Source organism: Equus asinus, chromosome 14, assembly GCF_041296235.1.
Source record: "Equus asinus isolate D_3611 breed Donkey chromosome 14, EquAss-T2T_v2, whole genome shotgun sequence".
Lineage (NCBI taxonomy): Eukaryota > Metazoa > Chordata > Mammalia > Perissodactyla > Equidae > Equus > Equus asinus.
The window spans coordinates 15,011,021-15,028,648 of record NC_091803.1 but is presented as its reverse complement, the minus strand read 5'-3'; the positions used below and the strand labels follow the sequence as shown (position 1 = coordinate 15,028,648).

Genomic DNA, 17,628 nt, shown 5'->3' with positions numbered 1-17,628 from the left:
ACTACGCCTCAGGGTAACCCTTGCTGGAGCAGAACAAGTTTCCTTTTATAGGCGTATTCCAGCTAGTAAAAAGAAAAAACGACAGAGTGACGGAACACGAGTATCACCACTTTGCAATCCCTAATAACTGATAGAGCTTTAAGTCAGGGTGTGATAAGATCCCAACAAGACGACAAGATCGGAACCTTTGCTGGAACAAGGCCACAGCACCCAGGAAACTGTCTTCCCAAAAAAGTGCAACCTGACTCTTAGCAAGACGTTCAAACTGAGCCCCATATATAATTTAAACTTTCCTGCTAGTAACCACTTTAAAAAGGTAAGAAGAAACCGTGGAATGAATTTTAATAATATGTTTTATTTAGTCCAATATGTCCAAAATATTATTTCAATAGGTAATCAATATAAAAATAGTAATGAGATATTTCGCATACTTTCTTCTTGGACTCGGTCTTTGAAATCCAGTTTGTATTTTATGCTTAGAACGTATTTCAATTTAGATGCTAAATATCCACTCGAAATACTTGACCCGTATTTAGAGCTTGTGAAATTCATAAGGGAAAAAGTAAATTCACAAGAGAAAAAGTTGTTCTGAACATACTTAAAAGTTTTCCTGTAACCGAACCGATTATCCATTTTAAAATTTAAATTAATTCAAATTAAACGAAATAAAAAGCTCAGTTCCTCAGTTGTACCAGCCACACTTCAGATGTCTGGTAGCCACGGAGGGCTAATGGCTGCCATATTGGACGGTGCAGGTGGATCCAACGACGGGTCTACCGGACAAACAGGACGGAGCGATATGGCGAGCAACATCACGGAGGTGTAAGCAGCAGAATCGTGACGCTAAGGACATTTTCAGGACAAACAATCTTGTTCCTTCAACAAATAAGTTGCAAAAAGAGAGATGGAGGAGAAACCGCTAGATTAAAATAAATCTAAAGTACATACATATCCCCTGAGTCAGTTACCTGTTACTGAGCAGCAAATTATCGACAAACCTACCAGCTTAAAACAACAAAGACTATTATCACAGAGGTCCTGAGGGAGGCGCTCAGCTGGGAGAGTCTGGCCTTGGGGTATCAGGCGGCAGGGGGCTGTTGACTGCGACTCCAGCATCTCAAGGATGGAGCAGGCCGGAAGGATTGGCTTTCGAGTTCACTCATGTGGTTGTTGACAGGTCTGAATTCCTTGCGGTGGGACGGAGCCCTCAGTTCTTTGTCAGGTGGGGCTCTCCACAGACCTATCTGAGTTTCTCAAGACGAGACAGCTGGCTTCCCCCCAGAGCAAGTGAGCTGAGAGAGAGGAATTATTTCAGGTGTGTGTTATAGTCAGCTCAGGCTGTCAGAACAAAATACCACAGATTTGGGGGCTTAAACCACAGACCTTTATTTTCTCTCAGTTTTGGAGGCTAGAAGTCCACGATCAAGGTGCTGGCGGATTCAGTTTCTGGTGAGAGCTCCCTTCCTGCCTTATAGACAGCTGCCTTCTCTCTGCCTCTTCCCATGGCCTTTCCTCTGTGCATGGAGAGAGAGAGAGAGATCTCTGATGTCTCTTCCTCTTATAAGGACACTAATCCTATTGGATTCGGGCCCCACCCTTATGACCTCATTTAACCTTAGTTACTTCCTAAAAGCCATATCTCCAATTACAGCCACATTGGGGGCTAGGGCTTTGACATACGAATGGAGGAGAAGGCAAAATTCACTCCATATCAATGTGATAACGATATTAAAGAAATTTGCTGAAATACCAGTGAAACGATATGACGTCTGAAATTTGTTTCACAATAGCAGGGGAGGTGGGAAGTAGCTTGCAGAAGAAACAATATTAGTTCTGAGTTGATAATTGTTGATGCTTATGACAGGATATGTTCTCTCTATTTTTGTGCATATTGGATATTCTCCAGAATAAAAGTGGTTTTTTGATGGCCAGCTAGATTGAGCTCCTTGAGAGTAAAAGTGGAATCAACAAGGTCCCTAGAAGAAGACACTGACGCTTGCTCAATAAATGACAGACATTATAGCCAGTGTTGGTTAACGTGGACGGGAGAGAGAAACCTGATGACTAGGGAAGAGAAGATGTGAGGCTCCTGGTACTTCTAACCATGGCAGTCACACCTAACCTTTAGAAATGTGGTGTGAGGCTGGTTGTGTATCGGTTTGGGGTTAGGATAGCAGGGGTCTGGTTCTACCTCCACCCAATGGGGTGACCCTTGATAAATAATCAGTCTGGTCTGACTTTCCTCAACTGCAGAGACACATTGAAGTCATTCACTCATTCATAACATGCTTATTAAATGCCAAGACCTGAACTAAGTACCAGAGGTAGAAAGATAACTGTGACGTCAAGCCTGTTCTAAAAGCGTTCATGGTCAAGCTCAATGGTTTTCCATCTTTCCATCCCCTGATTCACGAAGTTCCCAGAGTCTGACAGTCCTGACAGCAGAATAAACAAGAGAGGCTTCTGGTTACGTCTGAATTCCAGGATGCAAGCTGTAATGCTCTGAGAATTCCTGCTCCAGATGGCTAGATCACAGTACCTGCCATTAGCTGACTTTCCATGCTGCTCCAGGCACATTGCATACGTTGTCTTCTTTGATCATTGCTGGAAGTTGGGTGCTGTGCCCTCTTTACAGGTGAGGAGATGTGAGCCACCAGTGAATGTGTGGCATCTGTGATGTCTTGCCTTCTGTGGTGATCTGGATGATTCCTTTCAGCCCTATAATTCTGAGTAAGGCTTTTAGGCACTCACTGGCTCTGTGACTTTGGGCCAATTTCTTAACCCTTTGATCTTTGGTCTCCTTCCTTATCTGCAAAATGAGCCAGTCATGAAGGTTGTCCTACAGAAAGCATCTGAGGTGTCCAGCTCAGTTCCTGTGGACACTTTCACGTCTTTGATTTCACTGCTCTTGTCCAAGAGCAGATGCTCCACAGACAGCTGGAGCCAGCCTGGAAGGTCAAGACCTGACCTGTAGATTAGGGAATTGCCCAGACAGAGAGGTCGCTGGATCAGGGGGAGGGCAGGGTCTCAGTCATGGTTTCACAGCGCCAGAGCGAGAGAGAGAAGAGGGGTCGGACAGGAGAATGCTCAAAACCGAAAATTCTGGAGAAGGAAGTCCTGGTCACCAGAACCCTGGGACGCTGAGGTATGCAGAAGGCCAGGGAAGAAGATCCAAGGTGGTCCGCTGTCGGGGAGGGGTGGGAGAGGAAGAGGGGGCTGGGAGGATGCTGCAGCAGAGGGTGGACCCAACCAGAATGACAGGGATCAGGGGTACCCCCCTGCTGACAGTGAGGCATACTTGGCCCCGAGAGAAGACCTAGAGTAGGCTCTCCCAAATAAAAGGCCCAAATAAACAGGCCCAGCACGAGGGTCAAAGCCAATACTCAGGACCCCAAGGTACAAGACAGCGTTCACGAAATTCAGAGTGACTAAAGGAAGTCTCCAGCATTAACAGCACTGACATCTGCTTCGTGCTTTATAGTTTGCAAAGTACTTTTATGAGGTACATTTGACCTCTGAGGGGTGAGTGGGCAGTAGGGTCTGAGAACCACATTCTGGGTGGTTCTGTGGCTCGCCTGATGTCACCCACAGTAGTGGTACAGGGTGGCCCTGGAACCCAGGCCTCTCACCCCTCTCACCTCTCAACCAGCAGATCACTCTCCCATCCCCCACTGGCCTTGACCTTGGCTGATTTCAAAGCACAGTAGCACAGGGTGCTGGCCCACCTGCCTGCATCCTCAGGGCACTTAAGGATGCTAAAGCCTCTTGCTATCTCACACTGGGAGGGGTAGCCAGGGATGAATCATCCTTCAGCTTCTTACCACCACCGGCTCCTGCGCGTCTGCGGGGTGGGGATGGGAAGTCTGAGGAGGTGATGGAGAACCAGATGGCTTTCTGTTGGCCCAGTGAGCTGTCTGGAGGCGGGACTTAAGGTGAGTTCTCCTTTCTGAGTGGTTTGGCTGGGAGGGGATTGGAACTTTGGGAAACTTTCCATTCTGATTGGTCTAGGGAGCTGGAAGTGGGTGAATGTTGGAACAACCCAAGGATTTCTGGTGGCAGAAGGTGAGGCTTCTGGTGAAAGAGGAAGGCTTAGAGTATGATGGCTTCTCCCTTCTGCAGTTAGCGACTTTTTCCTCCAACACTTTTAACTTTTTGAGCTGCTTTCCCACAATTGAGCATATCCTGCATTAAGCACAGCTTTGTGAGATGCGCAGTGGGTTAGCAGTTTCAAAATTCAGAAATGGGGAGAAGTCCTATTACCAAAAAAAAAAAAAGGTTGAGTGACTTGCCAGTTACTTAGTGGCCTCCCTGGGCCTAGAATTCACAGATGAATCTCATCCCTTTAACCCTCGGTGTGGCTACGTATGTGGGGGTCCAGGAACGTGATCCTCCATCTTATCATGTTAGCGCAGCCGACGGGATCAGTTTACCAGGTTCCGGAGTTTTCACCTTGGACACCGTAAAAATGGAACATATGAGAGATCAACTTTGGTGGGGAGTGGGGAGCATGGGAGCAGGGCAGCCCCTGGAGTGAAGGCAAGGAGGGGTGGGGGGTCCCATCCTCAGCAGACCATACATTACAGTTACTAAAGGGCTTTCGCCTCCATCACTTTCCTGGCTCCTTATAGATGAAACTGCGGGTGGTTTTAGGTCACTTTATGAGGGTGGAGGGAACCCCTCAGGAGTGAGGAACGTCGGCCACCAGCTTACCAGAGGCAGGGCCGCGCTGCACCCGCTGGCGTCCAGGTCCGGCCTTCGCTCTTCCTCCCTCTCTTTCTCCACCCCCGGGTTAGCACCGGGTCCGGAGTCCCGCGTGCGCAGTTCCCCTCGCTTGCGTGTGCTCCGAGGTCCGTGTGCGTGTGCTCAGGTGCACACGGGTGTACCTAGAAGTCTGTCTTTCTGCGTGCTGCCCCGCGGGGGCCTTGCTGCTTGCCGGCCGGCGAAATACAAGCGGCTGAGTGTGAGCTGAGCCGGCCCTGTGCACCCGGGGAGCGAGGCTGCTCTGGGACCCCAAGGAGTGGGGGCCGTCTGACCCGTCCCGGCCTCGCTCCGCTCCTTCTAGCCTCTCTGCTCGTCTCTTGGTGTTTCCTCTCTTCCGGATCTTCACGGGTTTCCAATTTCCTCTGTCAGTTTCTCCGACCGGCTCCCCAGGGCCATCGGCTCCCCCTCGCCCTTCCAGCCACTCTTATTTATCCCGCGGCCAGAGGTGGGAGAAAAGGGATTACGCTGAGGGGGGTGGCCCCTGGAGGAGGGGGACGACGGGGCGGTAGGGACTCCCGGACGCAGCATAGAGGTGCTGGGGGCTTGGGGCGGTAACTCAGCCAACAATTACCCCCGCCACCAAAACTCAAGACCCCTCTCCACCCTCAGTCCCGCTCCCCAGAGGGACAAGGGGCGGAGTCTCGTCGGCAAGACTCGAGGCCACCCGGCCGCACGGCCCCGGCAGCTGCTCCCGCCACCGACCCCCGCCCCCGCCAGCCCCCCGCCGGACCCGAGTCCGCTCCGGATCCGTGCCGGGTTTCCTCCGCGTCGCTGGGGTCTCCGCCCCCGGGAGCCGCTGCCGGGCCGAGCCCGAGCTTCGCGGCCGGAGCCGCCCGCCCCGCCCCGCCCCGCCCGCCCCGCAGCCTCTGGGTGCCCGCCCGAGCCCCGGCGCAGACCCTCGTTCGCAGCCGAGCTCTGAGTCCGCACCGGACGGCGCGGCCGGGTCCCGCGCGTCCTCCGAATTTGACCCTCGGGGCTCCGAAGTGACCCCTGTCTCGGGACCATTTGCTGTCTGCGCGGCCTGCCCGCTCCGCTTCTCAGCATCCCGGCCCCGGCTCCGGCGAGGTAGGGGGGCCGCCGGGCCCGGGGGCTGGAGGCTGGCTTGCTCCTCTGCCGCAGAATGGGGGCAGCAGAAGGCCACCGCCCCCCGGGGGAAGGAAGCCGCTGCGCCCCCTACGGCCCAGCCCCTCCCAGTAGGGTGACCTAGATAACGAGACCCAGACTTCGCCTCAGGTGTTCAGATGCGCTTTGCCGTCATCTCTCCCCAACCCCGTCGCCATTTCACTCCCACCTGTCTCCAGAGTCTGGTGCCCAGGGGGGACCTCTGCCAAGTAGACAGCTTCCTTTGGAATCTCCCTCCCGCCTGCTTCCCCAGAAGACCTGGGAAGACCCTCCAGTGCAGTCCCCTCCTCCACAGTTGTGGCCTTCTGGAGACCCCCTCTTCCCGGCTCGTCGGTCCATCTTCCTCAGCCCCTGCCCCACTTCATCTTGTCTCCTCTGCCTCTGTTCTCGAGGTCTCTGTTCTCTCCTAGCCTCTTTTCCGGCTTTCTCCTCCCATTGACCCCTTCCCCCACCACCCGCCCCGGAGAGAAGGGGGTGTGTCGTGCTTTCCATTTACGGTCTCCCTGAGGGGAGGCTGGCAGGGGTTGCCTGCTAGGACTTTTTGGGCATCTGCTGGGCCCTGAGTCACGAGGTGTCATGCCTGTGACTCGGTATCCGCGCCTCCTCCCGCTCCCCTCTCCCATGCTCTCCCGCCTGGCATGTCCCTATCGCCTTTGTCTCCTTTCTGCCTCCATTCCTGTCCTTTTCGCTCTCTTCTTCGAGCGCTTTGTGTAGCTGCCATCTCTTTGTCTCCGCCTCTCCACTCTCCGCTCCCTCTCCTCCCTCTTCCAGTTCCAAGAAGCTGCGACCTCAAGGGCATCAATATTTCAGGTGTGTGGGGTGGTGGAGGGGGGAGGGGGGCCTCCCAGCAGGCCACAGTGATGACTACAATCATCCCCTCCCCATGGTAATCAGTCACATTTATGTGATTGAGAGAATGGATACAAGGATGTGGGGATGTGGATGGCAAGGGAAATGCTGCCCCTCTTCCTGGAGCTTGGTGCAGGAGATGCCCAAACTACATCTCCCACAGTGCCCTGGAGGCACAGGGCTGCCTCTGCCTGGACACCTTATAGGAGTCATAGTTCAAGGGGACAGGTTGGAGAGCACTGTGCTGGAGGGTGGGAAAGGGTCAGAGTGTGGAGCAAGGGTTGTGGGGCCAGGGGGCTGCTTTGGCTTGGCCTGGAACCCCCAACCTGCTTTGTTCCCAGCACTCACCTCCCCCAGGGTTTAAGGACCTTGGAACCTTTGTGTCCCCCCAAAAAGGAAAAGGAGTAGAGTGGTGCCTGGGAAGAAAAGATGGAGGATGAATTGGCAAGCTCTCCCTTCCTCCCTGTGACCCTGGGCACTGCCCCCCCCCCACCCCCAAAGCAACCTTACTGAGACAGAAAGAAACTCGTTGGAATTAGTCTCCCCACCTTGAAAGCCAGGAAGGGAAACCGGAGCCTAGTATCTTGAACTAGCTGGATGTATTCCAGTCTACAAGTTGCTCACATTCTGCCTCCTTTGGGGGGCAGTGCAGAATTGCTGGAGCTGTCACTGAACTGCCAGCTAGTATTTTCCAGGGACCCATGAACGGCTAGTGAGGTTGCCTGGAATGCATATGGGAGCCACCAGCTAACCTGGGCGCCTCTGGGGCCCATCATCCCCAGAGCTTGGTGCAAGGAGTCTGATCCTTGAGCTTGCTGCTGGCATAGGACCTGCTGACAGTGCAGGAGGACAGGGCGGGGGGCATCTCTGATTCTGAGTGAGCTTAGCCCTTGCCACTTGAGAGCTGTGACTTCTGCCAGACCCAGTAACTCCTATCCTTGCTCTTCAGGCTGGGTTCGGAGATCCAGATACACCAAAAGGAGGTCTCCCCCACTGGGCTGGGAGCCAGGAAAACTTAACTTTTAGCCTGGCTCTGCTCAAGCTGAGTCACCTTAGGCAAGATCTTAACTTCGTGGGCCTCTATTTCCTCACTGTGAAAGGAAGGGGTTGGACCTGTGGTCTCTACTGGCCCTAGCCGGGGCTCTGAGATCCTCAGAGCCTGCACCTCCCCTGCACTCTGATGGTACTGGCCTCTGCTGTCTTACCTCACCTGGGCTTACCTGGGACAGCCTTAGGCATCAGCATCAGACTGAAAAGAAAGAGGGCGATGGAGCTCTTGTTTTGAAGCTTGTTTGTATAGCAACCACGCCGTGTTTATGTAAGTTATGTTTATGGCATAGAAGCTAAAATCATCCCCAAACCACCTCTGGGGCCCCTGCTGGTCCCATCTCCCAAACGTAGGTGGTGTTCTTGTAAAAAAAAAAAAAGGTCCAACCACGCCAATATCATCCCACACAAAGTAACTGGTATGCGTGTCCCCTGGGATGTTGGTTAATGAGGCTTATTATATTAATGTTGGTTATGTGAGGGGAGAATTATAATTGGCTGAAAGAGGAGCAGCATTTGATTGGTTCATTTGGTTGGTCTGGAGGAGAGAGGTCCGGAAATGAGGAGTCATCCAGACTTGAGGAGGGGGCTTTCTCTTTGGCCCTCTCTGGGCAGGGAAAAGAGAAGAGACTGAGACCAAAGCGGTGCCAGATCCACAGGGAATGGACCCAAAAAGGAGACTTTGAGGAGTGGGAGGGGCAGGAAAGGCCTGAGTGGGAGATGGGGCAAGGATTACGGGAAGAAATTTGAAAAGAAGGAGAACAGAGGGAGAAGGAGAGCAACTCCTTCTTTGGAGCGGAGGTATATGGGGAGGGGGGCCTGGCTGACCTCGGTGGACATTTGGTTTGCTGGAGCTCCAACAGAACCCTTTTCACAATGATCCCCTCGCCCTAGAGTGGAGACCAGTCTCCCTGTGGAGGAGGGAGCAGACTCAAGGAGGAAGGAAAGGGGGGTTTTGATTAGCCTGGGAGGGACAGCTTGAAATTTTCTAATGGAGCTGTTCCTCTGTCCACTCCTTTGGCTTATGTTTAAATATGTGTGTCGGGCCGGCCCCGTGGCTGAGTGGTTAAGTTCATGCGCTCCTCTTCAGTGGCCCAGGGTTTCACCGGTTCAGATCCTGGGCGCGGACATGGCACTTCTCATCAGGCCATGCTGAGGTGGCATCCCACATGCCACAACTAGAGGGACCCACAACTAAAATGTACAACTATGTACTGGGGGGGATTTGGGGGAAAAAAGCAGAAAAAAACCCATGTGTGTTGGGGGGTGGAGGGCACTGGGGCAGCAATATGGAGGTGATCTGGGGTCTATATCCCCCACCCTCTGGGGGATGATAAGGGGCAGGAAACGGGGGGAGTTGAACCCTCTGCTTGCCCCCCCTCCCCCCCGCCCAGTCCTCCTGTAGGGGGAGTGGGGATGATGGAAATTTCTGTCTCCTGTTGTCCTTGAAGAGAAAGGGTGGGGCCCTTGAGGGGGTGGCCCTCCATTATTTACACCCCCAAGGGCTTCTCTCCTTTGAGTGTGTCCCTGGGGGTGACAGGGTATGGAAGAGATTCAGGGCTAGTCTCTGGGGAGCTCAAGATGTCCTGAGTTGGTGGCCATTGAGGAGCATCCCGGTGGGTGAAGCGGGCTAGGGTCGGGAGCTCTGGGAGCTGGATGCTCCCTGTTCCCAGGATCAGTGTGGAGAGCAGAAGAGAAGGGGTGTTTGTGTAGGAAGGGGTTGTGGGGACTGTGGTGTGTTTGGGGCCAGGTGTGGAGACAGGGGGCTCTGACCCTGATGCTGGGTTCCCTTTTCTGCAGGGTGATGAAGCTGGAGGCTGGCTGTGGCCGTAGCCACCTCAGAGGTCCCCAAGCCGGAAGGAGAGGTGCAGCCAGATGCGGAGCCAGGCTCAGAGATCCAGCCACAAGAGGCAGGGGCCAATTCCAGGTCCGGATGGGGCCTTGAGGCTAAGGGCGAGCCCCTGGGGGCCGAGTCAGGGTCCGGAGCCAAGGCCAAGTCCTTGGGGGTCAAGGGCAGGTCTGGATCCGGGCCTTAGGCCGAGGCCACAGAACGGGAGTTTCAGGAGGTGCTGGCTATCTCAGAGGGCATCTACGTGGCCGCTACTACCTTCCCACCCGCTACCACAGCTGGCTCCGGGATCCCAACTGCACCACGGCGCTGGCCAAGCGCAAGAGAGGAGTGGTGAGAGCCCGGGGGGCAGGGGCAGGTGAAAAGAGGTGAAGCCACCTTTGGGTGCATGGATCCTACAAAGGAGAGGCAGCAAGCCTCTCCCCCAGCCCTCGTCAGGTTACTGAGGAAAGAGAGTCGACTTTAGAACCAAAGAGTAGGGCCTGCGGATCCAGGTGCCCAGCCAGGGAGGGTGGGCCGGGAGACGTGTAGAACTTGGAATAGCGGAGGAACCGAAGGGGCTGATGACAGCTTTGATATCCGAAGATTCCTTTGAGGGGTTTCTGGGGACAGGAGCACAAAAAGAGTGGCAGGCAAGAGAGGGTAGGCTGGGGGTGAGAGCAGCTAGAAACGGGCCCAGACCCCTGAGTAGACCGAACTCTCGAACAAAGAGCGCCTGGATGTGGCGAGTAGGACCAGCTCAGAGGCGGGCTGCCGGGCGGAGCTAAGAGCGAGCGGGGCGTGGGAGATACCGGGGGTGTGGCAAGCTCCTGGGGGTGGGGTCAAGGAAAAGGGGCGTGGTGAGCAGCCAGGGATCTGGTGCGCGCGGAGCTGGAGCATCTCAAGAGGTGGAAGAGACTCCGGCGAATGCACTTTCTGACGGCTCTGGAGTCTGAGGCCCAAGTGCTGAGGAGAGCTCCCCGGGCAGGCCCCGGGTCTGGCCTGGCGCCCGGGGTGGTGACGACGGATTGCTCAGCGAGTGGGAAGAGGTGAGCCCGAAAAGCCGAGAGCCCTGCCAGGGGCGGAGGCGGGGAGGGGGCCCCCTAAAGGCCTCGGTCAGCAGATCGCGCTGGAGTCATGCATGTGATGGACGTCAGGGAGATGGTGCCGGTGGAGGGGCTGCGCGTGGCGCCCCAGGAGTGCGGCAGGGGCGTGGCCGGGCTGCCCCAGCGCTTCTGCTCACAGCTGGCCAAACGACAGCACCCGGGGGTCAAGGTAGCGCGACTCACCCAGGACGACCGGCTGGGCCCCCGGGAGCTGAAGAACTACCGCCTCATCACCAAGCAGGTGAGAAGGACAAGGGAGCTCGGATGGCTGTCCTTCTGGGCCTCCCAGAGTCCTGCCCCACGCCCAGCAGGTCACCGGCTTTCTTTTTCTGCCGGCACTACCGAGTAGGGGCGCCCTTGAGCCCTGTCCTGGTACTCAGGCCTTTTGCCCAGGGGAAGTCAAACAGCTTCCGCCTCCCAGCGGTCCGGGAGGCTGAAGGGCCCAGCCGTCCAGACTTCCGTGACCCTGTCTCCCCTACATCGATCCTGCCTGCCTTCAGGGACCCAAACATCCTAATCTGAGCCTTGTCCTTCCCCTCCGCCTCCCGCATCCTACCGACTGATCTGCTTCCCTCGCTTCCACTCTCCTTGGAAACTGAGGGGCCCACAACCCTAGCTCCCTGGCTACTCCACACTGATCTCGCCTCTCCTTGGGGATCCAGGTGTTCGCAGGCCTTGCCCCTGGCTCCTCCATGCTGCCCTCTGGGACGCAGGGTTTCCCGTTCCCCACTCCACCTGGCCCCACGTAGTTGGTCTTCCCAAAAGGCCCAGGTGGGAGCCCGTGGGTGTGAATGTGGGTGTGAAGATGCCGAGAAGCGCCGGGCTCGCTAGCCCTCCCGCCGCCTGCCCCGGGGGGCATCCTTTTGGTCTGATTCCACGCGCAGCTGGCGGCGCTGCAGGCCTCCGGCACCTTCTCCCCGCTGCCCACCACCAAGGCCGTGTCGGAGGCGGGCGCCTCCTGTTGCCCTCTGTGCAGCGCGACGTGCTTTCGGGCGGGACCATCATCCTGGACCGGCAGCCCTACCGGCCGAGCGAGAGCAACCTGTGCCTGCTGGCGGCCACAGGCCCGGAGTGGCGCGGGGACAGCCGCGCGCGCCCGCGCGTGCTCACGCTGTGCACGCGCCCCTTCCCCATCCCGCGTGGCGGCGAAGACACGTGGCGCCACCTCAACACCGATGAGTTCGGCAGCGACGGCGCGCAGGCGCAGAGCCAGCTTCTGTGGCACCTGCTGCGCCAGGCCCGGCGCCTCGCCCGCCTCAACGTCCTGTGCCAGGTCTCCCTGGCACCCTACTTGTGATGACAGCCTGCGGACTTCCGCCAGGCCGGCTTGGGGCTAGAGCTGGTCAAGGGTTATACTGAACGGGACCTGCTGGAGGCCGACATCTGAGGCCTCTCATCGAAGGGGAGAGAGGAAGCGCTTTAGACCCGCCCCCTTTCCCGGGTCCCCAGCAAGCCCCGCCCCTACTGTTTGCAAGCTCCGCCCCCTCCCCCCGCCCTCCGTAGTCGGCTCAGACGCTTACCCTCACCTGGTGCCGGTCCCTCCCTTCTCTTTCCCCTCACCTCTCTGTCTGCCATGTTGCCTCTAGCATCCCCAAACGCCGTCGCCACACCCGGATCTGCACCGCTGGGTTTGGGGGAGCCTCTTGCGGTGCTATTGGCCACACTTTCCCCTTCCCGGCCAAGGAATGGGTTCCTTCTCAGACTTCAGAGCCTTTCCTGTCCGTCGCCCTGGCCTGGCAGTGGACTCTGCCCTTTCCTGGCTTTTCCTTTCTGCCTCCTCGGCGGGGGGGCGGGGCGGGGCGAGAAGCGGGCAGAAGTGTGTGCAACGCCCAGCTCCCAGCCGGGAGCACAGCTGCTCAATAGGTCTTACTTTTCTTCCTCCTGGCCTTTCTCAGGCACTCAGAACGCGCCCCGCTCTCCCCGCCTCCTGCCCCCTCAGCCTCCTGTGGCTCTAGGTCAGTGTCCTCTCTCTCTTTCTCTTTGTCCCCCATCCCCCTCCTCCCTGGAACTCCCGGACTCTTAGCTCCTCATTGTCGGTTCCTCTGCTCCTCATTCCCCTTACCCAGGACCTCGTCATCACCCGCCCTGTGTGCAATAGGGACCCTGTAAGTGAAATAGACTTATGATGCCCACCCATATCTGGCCAGCTGTTTATGCTCTGGTGACACACCTTTCTGAGCCTGTCCCCTCCGACTGAGATTTCCTCCAACTTTGCGCGATGTTTCCATTTCGCAGGCCCCCTCCACAGGCCCCCAACCAGGGGCCTGACCCAGGTCGGTGAACCAGGGGATTCTGGCTGGAGAGTTTGGTGTCGTGGAGGGCAGGTTCCTCAGCGGTGTGAGGGCTCTCTCCCGATTCTGACCAGGCTGCCTTCTAGGGCGGCTGGAACCCCCACGTCCAAGGATTTCTGGTTCCCTCATGCTTTTTGGGCTTTGTCAGTCTTCTGTTTAAATGCAAGTAGTAACAGCTGCATCTGCACAGCGCTGCCTCCTGTACTGGATCCCCACGTCTACCACAGAGGGAGGAAACAGAGACTCAGAAGGATCAAAGTTACTTCCAAGTCACTCGCAGAGGCCTGGAGCCTGGCAGAGACTAGAACCCAGCGGCCCCGAGCCCAGAGCATGCCTCAGAACTTCATTCTGTGTGACGCTGGTAGCTTGAACTTGTTGGCCAATCGACAGTTGCTGGGGATTCACTGACAACGAGCACATGCTTCGCTGGGCATGGAATGCAAGATGTGGGCAGATGAGGGTGCCAGGAGGTGGAAGAAGGTGGGCACAGAGGCCCAAAGCTGCTTCGCCACTGTCCCCGGTTCCCGCTTCACTGCTGTGCTGCTCTGCCTTGACTGTGTCTTGACCCCGGCCATACTGCCACCCTCCCTGTCACTTCAACTATGGCTGTATTGCAATAAAACAGACCTTTAGCCCACCCTCTGTGTCTGTTTCACTTCTTCTCTGGGGGGAGGGGTGAGACGCATTATCCTCCCCCCTTCCCCAGCAGCCTGTATTAGAGAGGATCTCTAAGCCCCGTGGCAATGGGGCTAATGACTTCCTGGAGGGGAGCAGGGGAGGGCTGTTGGCCGTTGCGCGCCCCCGCCCCCGCCCCCACCCCAGCCAAGCGGCAGAAAGAAGAGGTTGCTCGGAACCGAGGCGGGTAGCAACGCGGCTCCTTGACTGGCCCCAGCCTCGTTTTCCCCTCGACCCGGGAGCCGGCAGCTATCCAAATTCTATGGGCTCTTCTCCCAAGTTCCCCTAGGCATCCAGGACCAGCCTCCCTCAGTCCCGGGATCCAGGTGTCTAACTCCCAGCTCTCGACTCTCGTGGCCAGCGCACTCGCTTCCCCCATTCCTGGGGGGCACAGCGCAGAGAGGGAGGAGGTGGAAGCGGTCTGGGCACCGCCCCCCGGGAGCCGAGCTTCGGAGCGGCGGAGACTGCGATCCCGAAAAGTAACACGCGGGGGCGCCAGGACGTGTGCGGACGCGGGCGAGGCAGCGCAAGGTGGTTTCCGTGTGAGTGTGTCCATGGGCGTCTTTGTGTGTCTGCGTTTCCGTACATGTGTGTACGAGTCAAGGGGTGTCTGGGTGGGATGAATTCGGGACAACGTGCCTGGTGTACCCCAGAATCGGGTACTCCCAAGTATCTTTTCGATGAGGACGATGTTTGATATGTTACTATGTACGTGTGGACGGGGAGGCAGGCACTACTTGTACATATCGTCGAGTGTGCAACGCATAGACTGTGAGTCCCTCATCCGCGTCTTGAATTTTTGAAGTCACATTCCTTCAGGATTTTTACTCCCTCCCACCATCCTGTGTAAAAGGAATGAGGGCTCTCAACGTGACTCTCCATTACCCTGGTCACATCTTCAGCATGGGTCTGTGTGACCCTGATAGACTAGATGTGACATTGTGTTTGTGTAAGTGGGTGCGTCTCAGAACATCAGTGTAACTATGAATGATAGTGTGTTGTGTGTGTGTGACAGGAGGATGCTGGAGAAGGCTGGTTCAGGGTTATGGAAGTACACAATTTCTTTACTCTTGTTAGTTTGCAGGTACCACCTTCAAGGTGTGTGTGTGTGTGTTTTCCTTTCTGGGTCTCTCCAGTAGCTGTCTCTCTTTGTGTCTCTCCTCATCTCTGTCTCTCTCTCTCTCTCCCTTTCTTGGTGACTCATCTCTGCGGCTTTGCCCTCCCCCGGATTGCTGGGTCTCCCTTCCCCCACTCAGGGATGGGTGGGGGTATGAGGGAATGGGACCCTGGGACTGAAAATCAGGGTGAGCGCTCCCTTCCTAGTACTCATTATTCCCAGGCCCACCAGTGGCCCCCAGCCCTCTCCCAGTCCCCTTCCGAGTGCTCCCCACCCTACTGAGCTGGGGTGGGCAGGAGATAGGGCAATAATGCATTCTAATGGGGCCATTTTCAGGGGGGCTTTCAGCATCTTCTTTCAGTTCAAAGTGGAGACCCCTGCCCCTCTCATAAAGTGTCCCCCTCCTTGTCTGTCCCCCATCGCTGACGCAATGAAAGGCTGCAGAGGTGAGTCACCGGTCGGGGGGAGGGGAGGAAAAGGGGGGACGGTGAGCTGCAGGGGCTCCAAGCCCCTGCCCTCTTTTTTTCTCCTAAACCTCCTCGGGGAAAAGACCCAGTGCTCTGCCCCCCTCCCCCTGGTTTCCCAAATCTCAGCTTAGATCACTACTCTGCTGGAACCCACCTCCTCCTGCCATCCTTCTGGAGAGTATGGGAGATTCAGAAACAAAGACAAAGAGAGATGGATTTATACAAACAACTCAGAGCAAACACCAGGCATCCCCTCCAGCTCCCCAGCTCAGCTCTGCCTTTTCCAGCTCTGTCTCTCCATTTCTCTTTCTTTCCTGCCATCTCCCTTCTCTCCCCAGTCCCACGAACCTGTCCCCAGTCCAGCTGTTTTCCAGAAGCCCCTAGAGGCAGCAGGGTATAAGGGGCACAGCATATCTCCGAGAGGTGGGATGTGTGTGAATGAGATGCCCCAGGTAGGGAACTGGGATGGAGAGAGGCAAAAACAGACCCAGAGATTCAGAGACTATGCAGACAAGAGAGGTCAAGATCCAGACTGGGGAATCACCAAGCCCGTTGCCCTTGGAACCCGGCCTCCACCTTGCTGCCCCCTCCCCTACTCCATGATTATTGAGACTCTTGGGATGTCACTTTCTGAGAAGCTCCCTTGGGCTTCTGGGCTAGAGCAGAGGAAGGAAGGGGTGGGGAGCTGGGGAAGAATGGAGAAATGGGGGAACTCTCTGAAAACAAGGGCAAAGACCCAAACTTGGGGGCTGCGGATGAGTGACTTGGATCTTGAGGCTTTAGGGCACAGAAATCTAGAGAAAAAGGTGGATGTGGGGGAGGGGCAGGAAAGATCAAAGTACACAGAAGTCCACATAATCTCTAACATATACCAACAGGCATGGAAGGACCCACAAAGACACACACACACACACACACACACACATTATTGTCACGCCAAGCTGGGCACATTTTTCAGACACCAGCAGATGCCTGGACTGGATGTGCTCCCAACCGACCAGGTATACAGGCACTCAGGAGGGATCAGAACACACACACTCACTCACACACAGACACCTGGAAATAGGCAAAAACACAGCCACACAGAGTGGAAGAGAAGATTACATATTTAAATTGGAACACTCCCGTGCCCATCCACTCTCAATCTGATTAAATAAACAGTCTTCTCAATTCCTTTTCTTTTTCTTTCCCCATATGTATCATTAATCTCTGTACACACACAAACACACATGCACATGCATGTACATGCACACACGGGTGCGTGTGCACACACACAAGCCCACAGGAACACAAACAGTTTTTCTAGGTGTCTATCTTCCCTCATCTCACACTTGGTCTCTTAGCCCCATCAGCCGCTCAGCCTGCCCTCCCTCTCCGCTGCCTTCTCTCTTGGACGGCTTCCCCTCCCCCTCTCCAGATGTCTGAGCCATCTCTCTCTGATTCATCCTCCTCAGGAAGGTAACGTGACCCCCTCCTCATTCCACTGCTCTTGGTAACCCGACTGGGAAGATGCAGGGGAGATGGGGAGGGGGAGGAAGAGAAATGAAGGGAGCCCACAGGGCCAGGAGAAGGTCTAGATAGTTGGGGGGGGGGGTGGTGAGGCACTGCTGAGGGGTCTGCTGCCCTGTCTTTTCCTTCCCTTCTTTGGCATCTCCAGTCCCCTTGGTTCTCAGTTTTTTATCTTTCTCCTTTAGCCTGTTCCTTCTACCTGTTCCAGATTCCTTCCTTCTTTCCTCCCTCTCCTGCCCCCAGCTCTTCTCTCTTGCCTCTCTCCACTCCTCCCCACCTCTTTCCCCGCAGAGCTGATGGGCTTTCTTCTGGGAAAGTCGAGCCACTGATGGAACCGAGAAGCCACTGCTGGCTGTAGAGGGAAAGCACGTGAGTCTGTGTGTGTGTGTGTGTGTGTGTGTGTGTGTGTGTGAGAGAGAGAGAGAGAGAGAGAGAGAGAGAAGAGAGATGGGGGAGAATGAGGGTCAGTGCTAGGAAGAGATGAGGAGGGGGTTGAGCACTGGCTCTGAACGAGTCTCTGAGCCCCTGACAATCAGCCCTGATCCCGGTTTCCAGAGCCTTAGGGTGCGGGTGCCCTGCGTGTGCCCACGGGCACCTCTGTGTCCGCAGTTCTTGTGTGTCTGGCGTGTGTCATTGTCACTCCCCTCTTTCCCTGCCCACGCCCCCGCACAGCTCTCTGCCTGCACCGCAGCCCCCTCCAGCTTCCCTCCCTCCCCTTCATTCCTGCAGTGGCTGCTCCCCTTGCCTCCCTCTCCTCTCCCCTGCCCCCTCCCCATTTCCGTCCTCCCCCAACCCCCCGCCCACGGCTGGTCTCCCTTCACTGGACCCGGCTCGTTGATGGATTCTCTTTGCGCAA

General features: G+C 56.2%; 1 protein-coding gene and 1 long non-coding RNA gene across 3 annotated transcripts; one reads left to right on the top strand and one right to left on the bottom strand.

Annotated features, from left to right (window-relative positions):
* Positions 1-367: 367 nt before the first annotated feature.
* Positions 368-13,636, bottom strand: LOC123276897 (uncharacterized). Of its 2 annotated transcripts, XR_006513514.2 has the most exons (4): positions 12,274-13,636; positions 1,384-1,514; positions 1,003-1,292; positions 368-876 (listed from the first exon to the last, which is right to left on the bottom strand). It is a non-coding gene; the product is annotated as an uncharacterized lncRNA (long non-coding RNA). The 2 variants fall into 2 exon arrangements; XR_006513513.2 differs by having other exon boundaries at positions 1,003-1,514.
* On the top strand, positions 9,584-12,274 carry NAT16 (N-acetyltransferase 16 (putative)). The gene is given in 7 exon segments (XM_014854006.3): positions 9,584-9,607; positions 9,609-9,746; positions 9,816-9,870; positions 9,873-9,996; positions 10,717-10,953; positions 11,567-11,664; positions 11,667-12,274. Coding segments are annotated over 7 exon segments (1,110 nt in total). The 3' UTR covers positions 12,101-12,274.
* Positions 13,637-17,628: the final 3,992 nt, after the last annotated feature.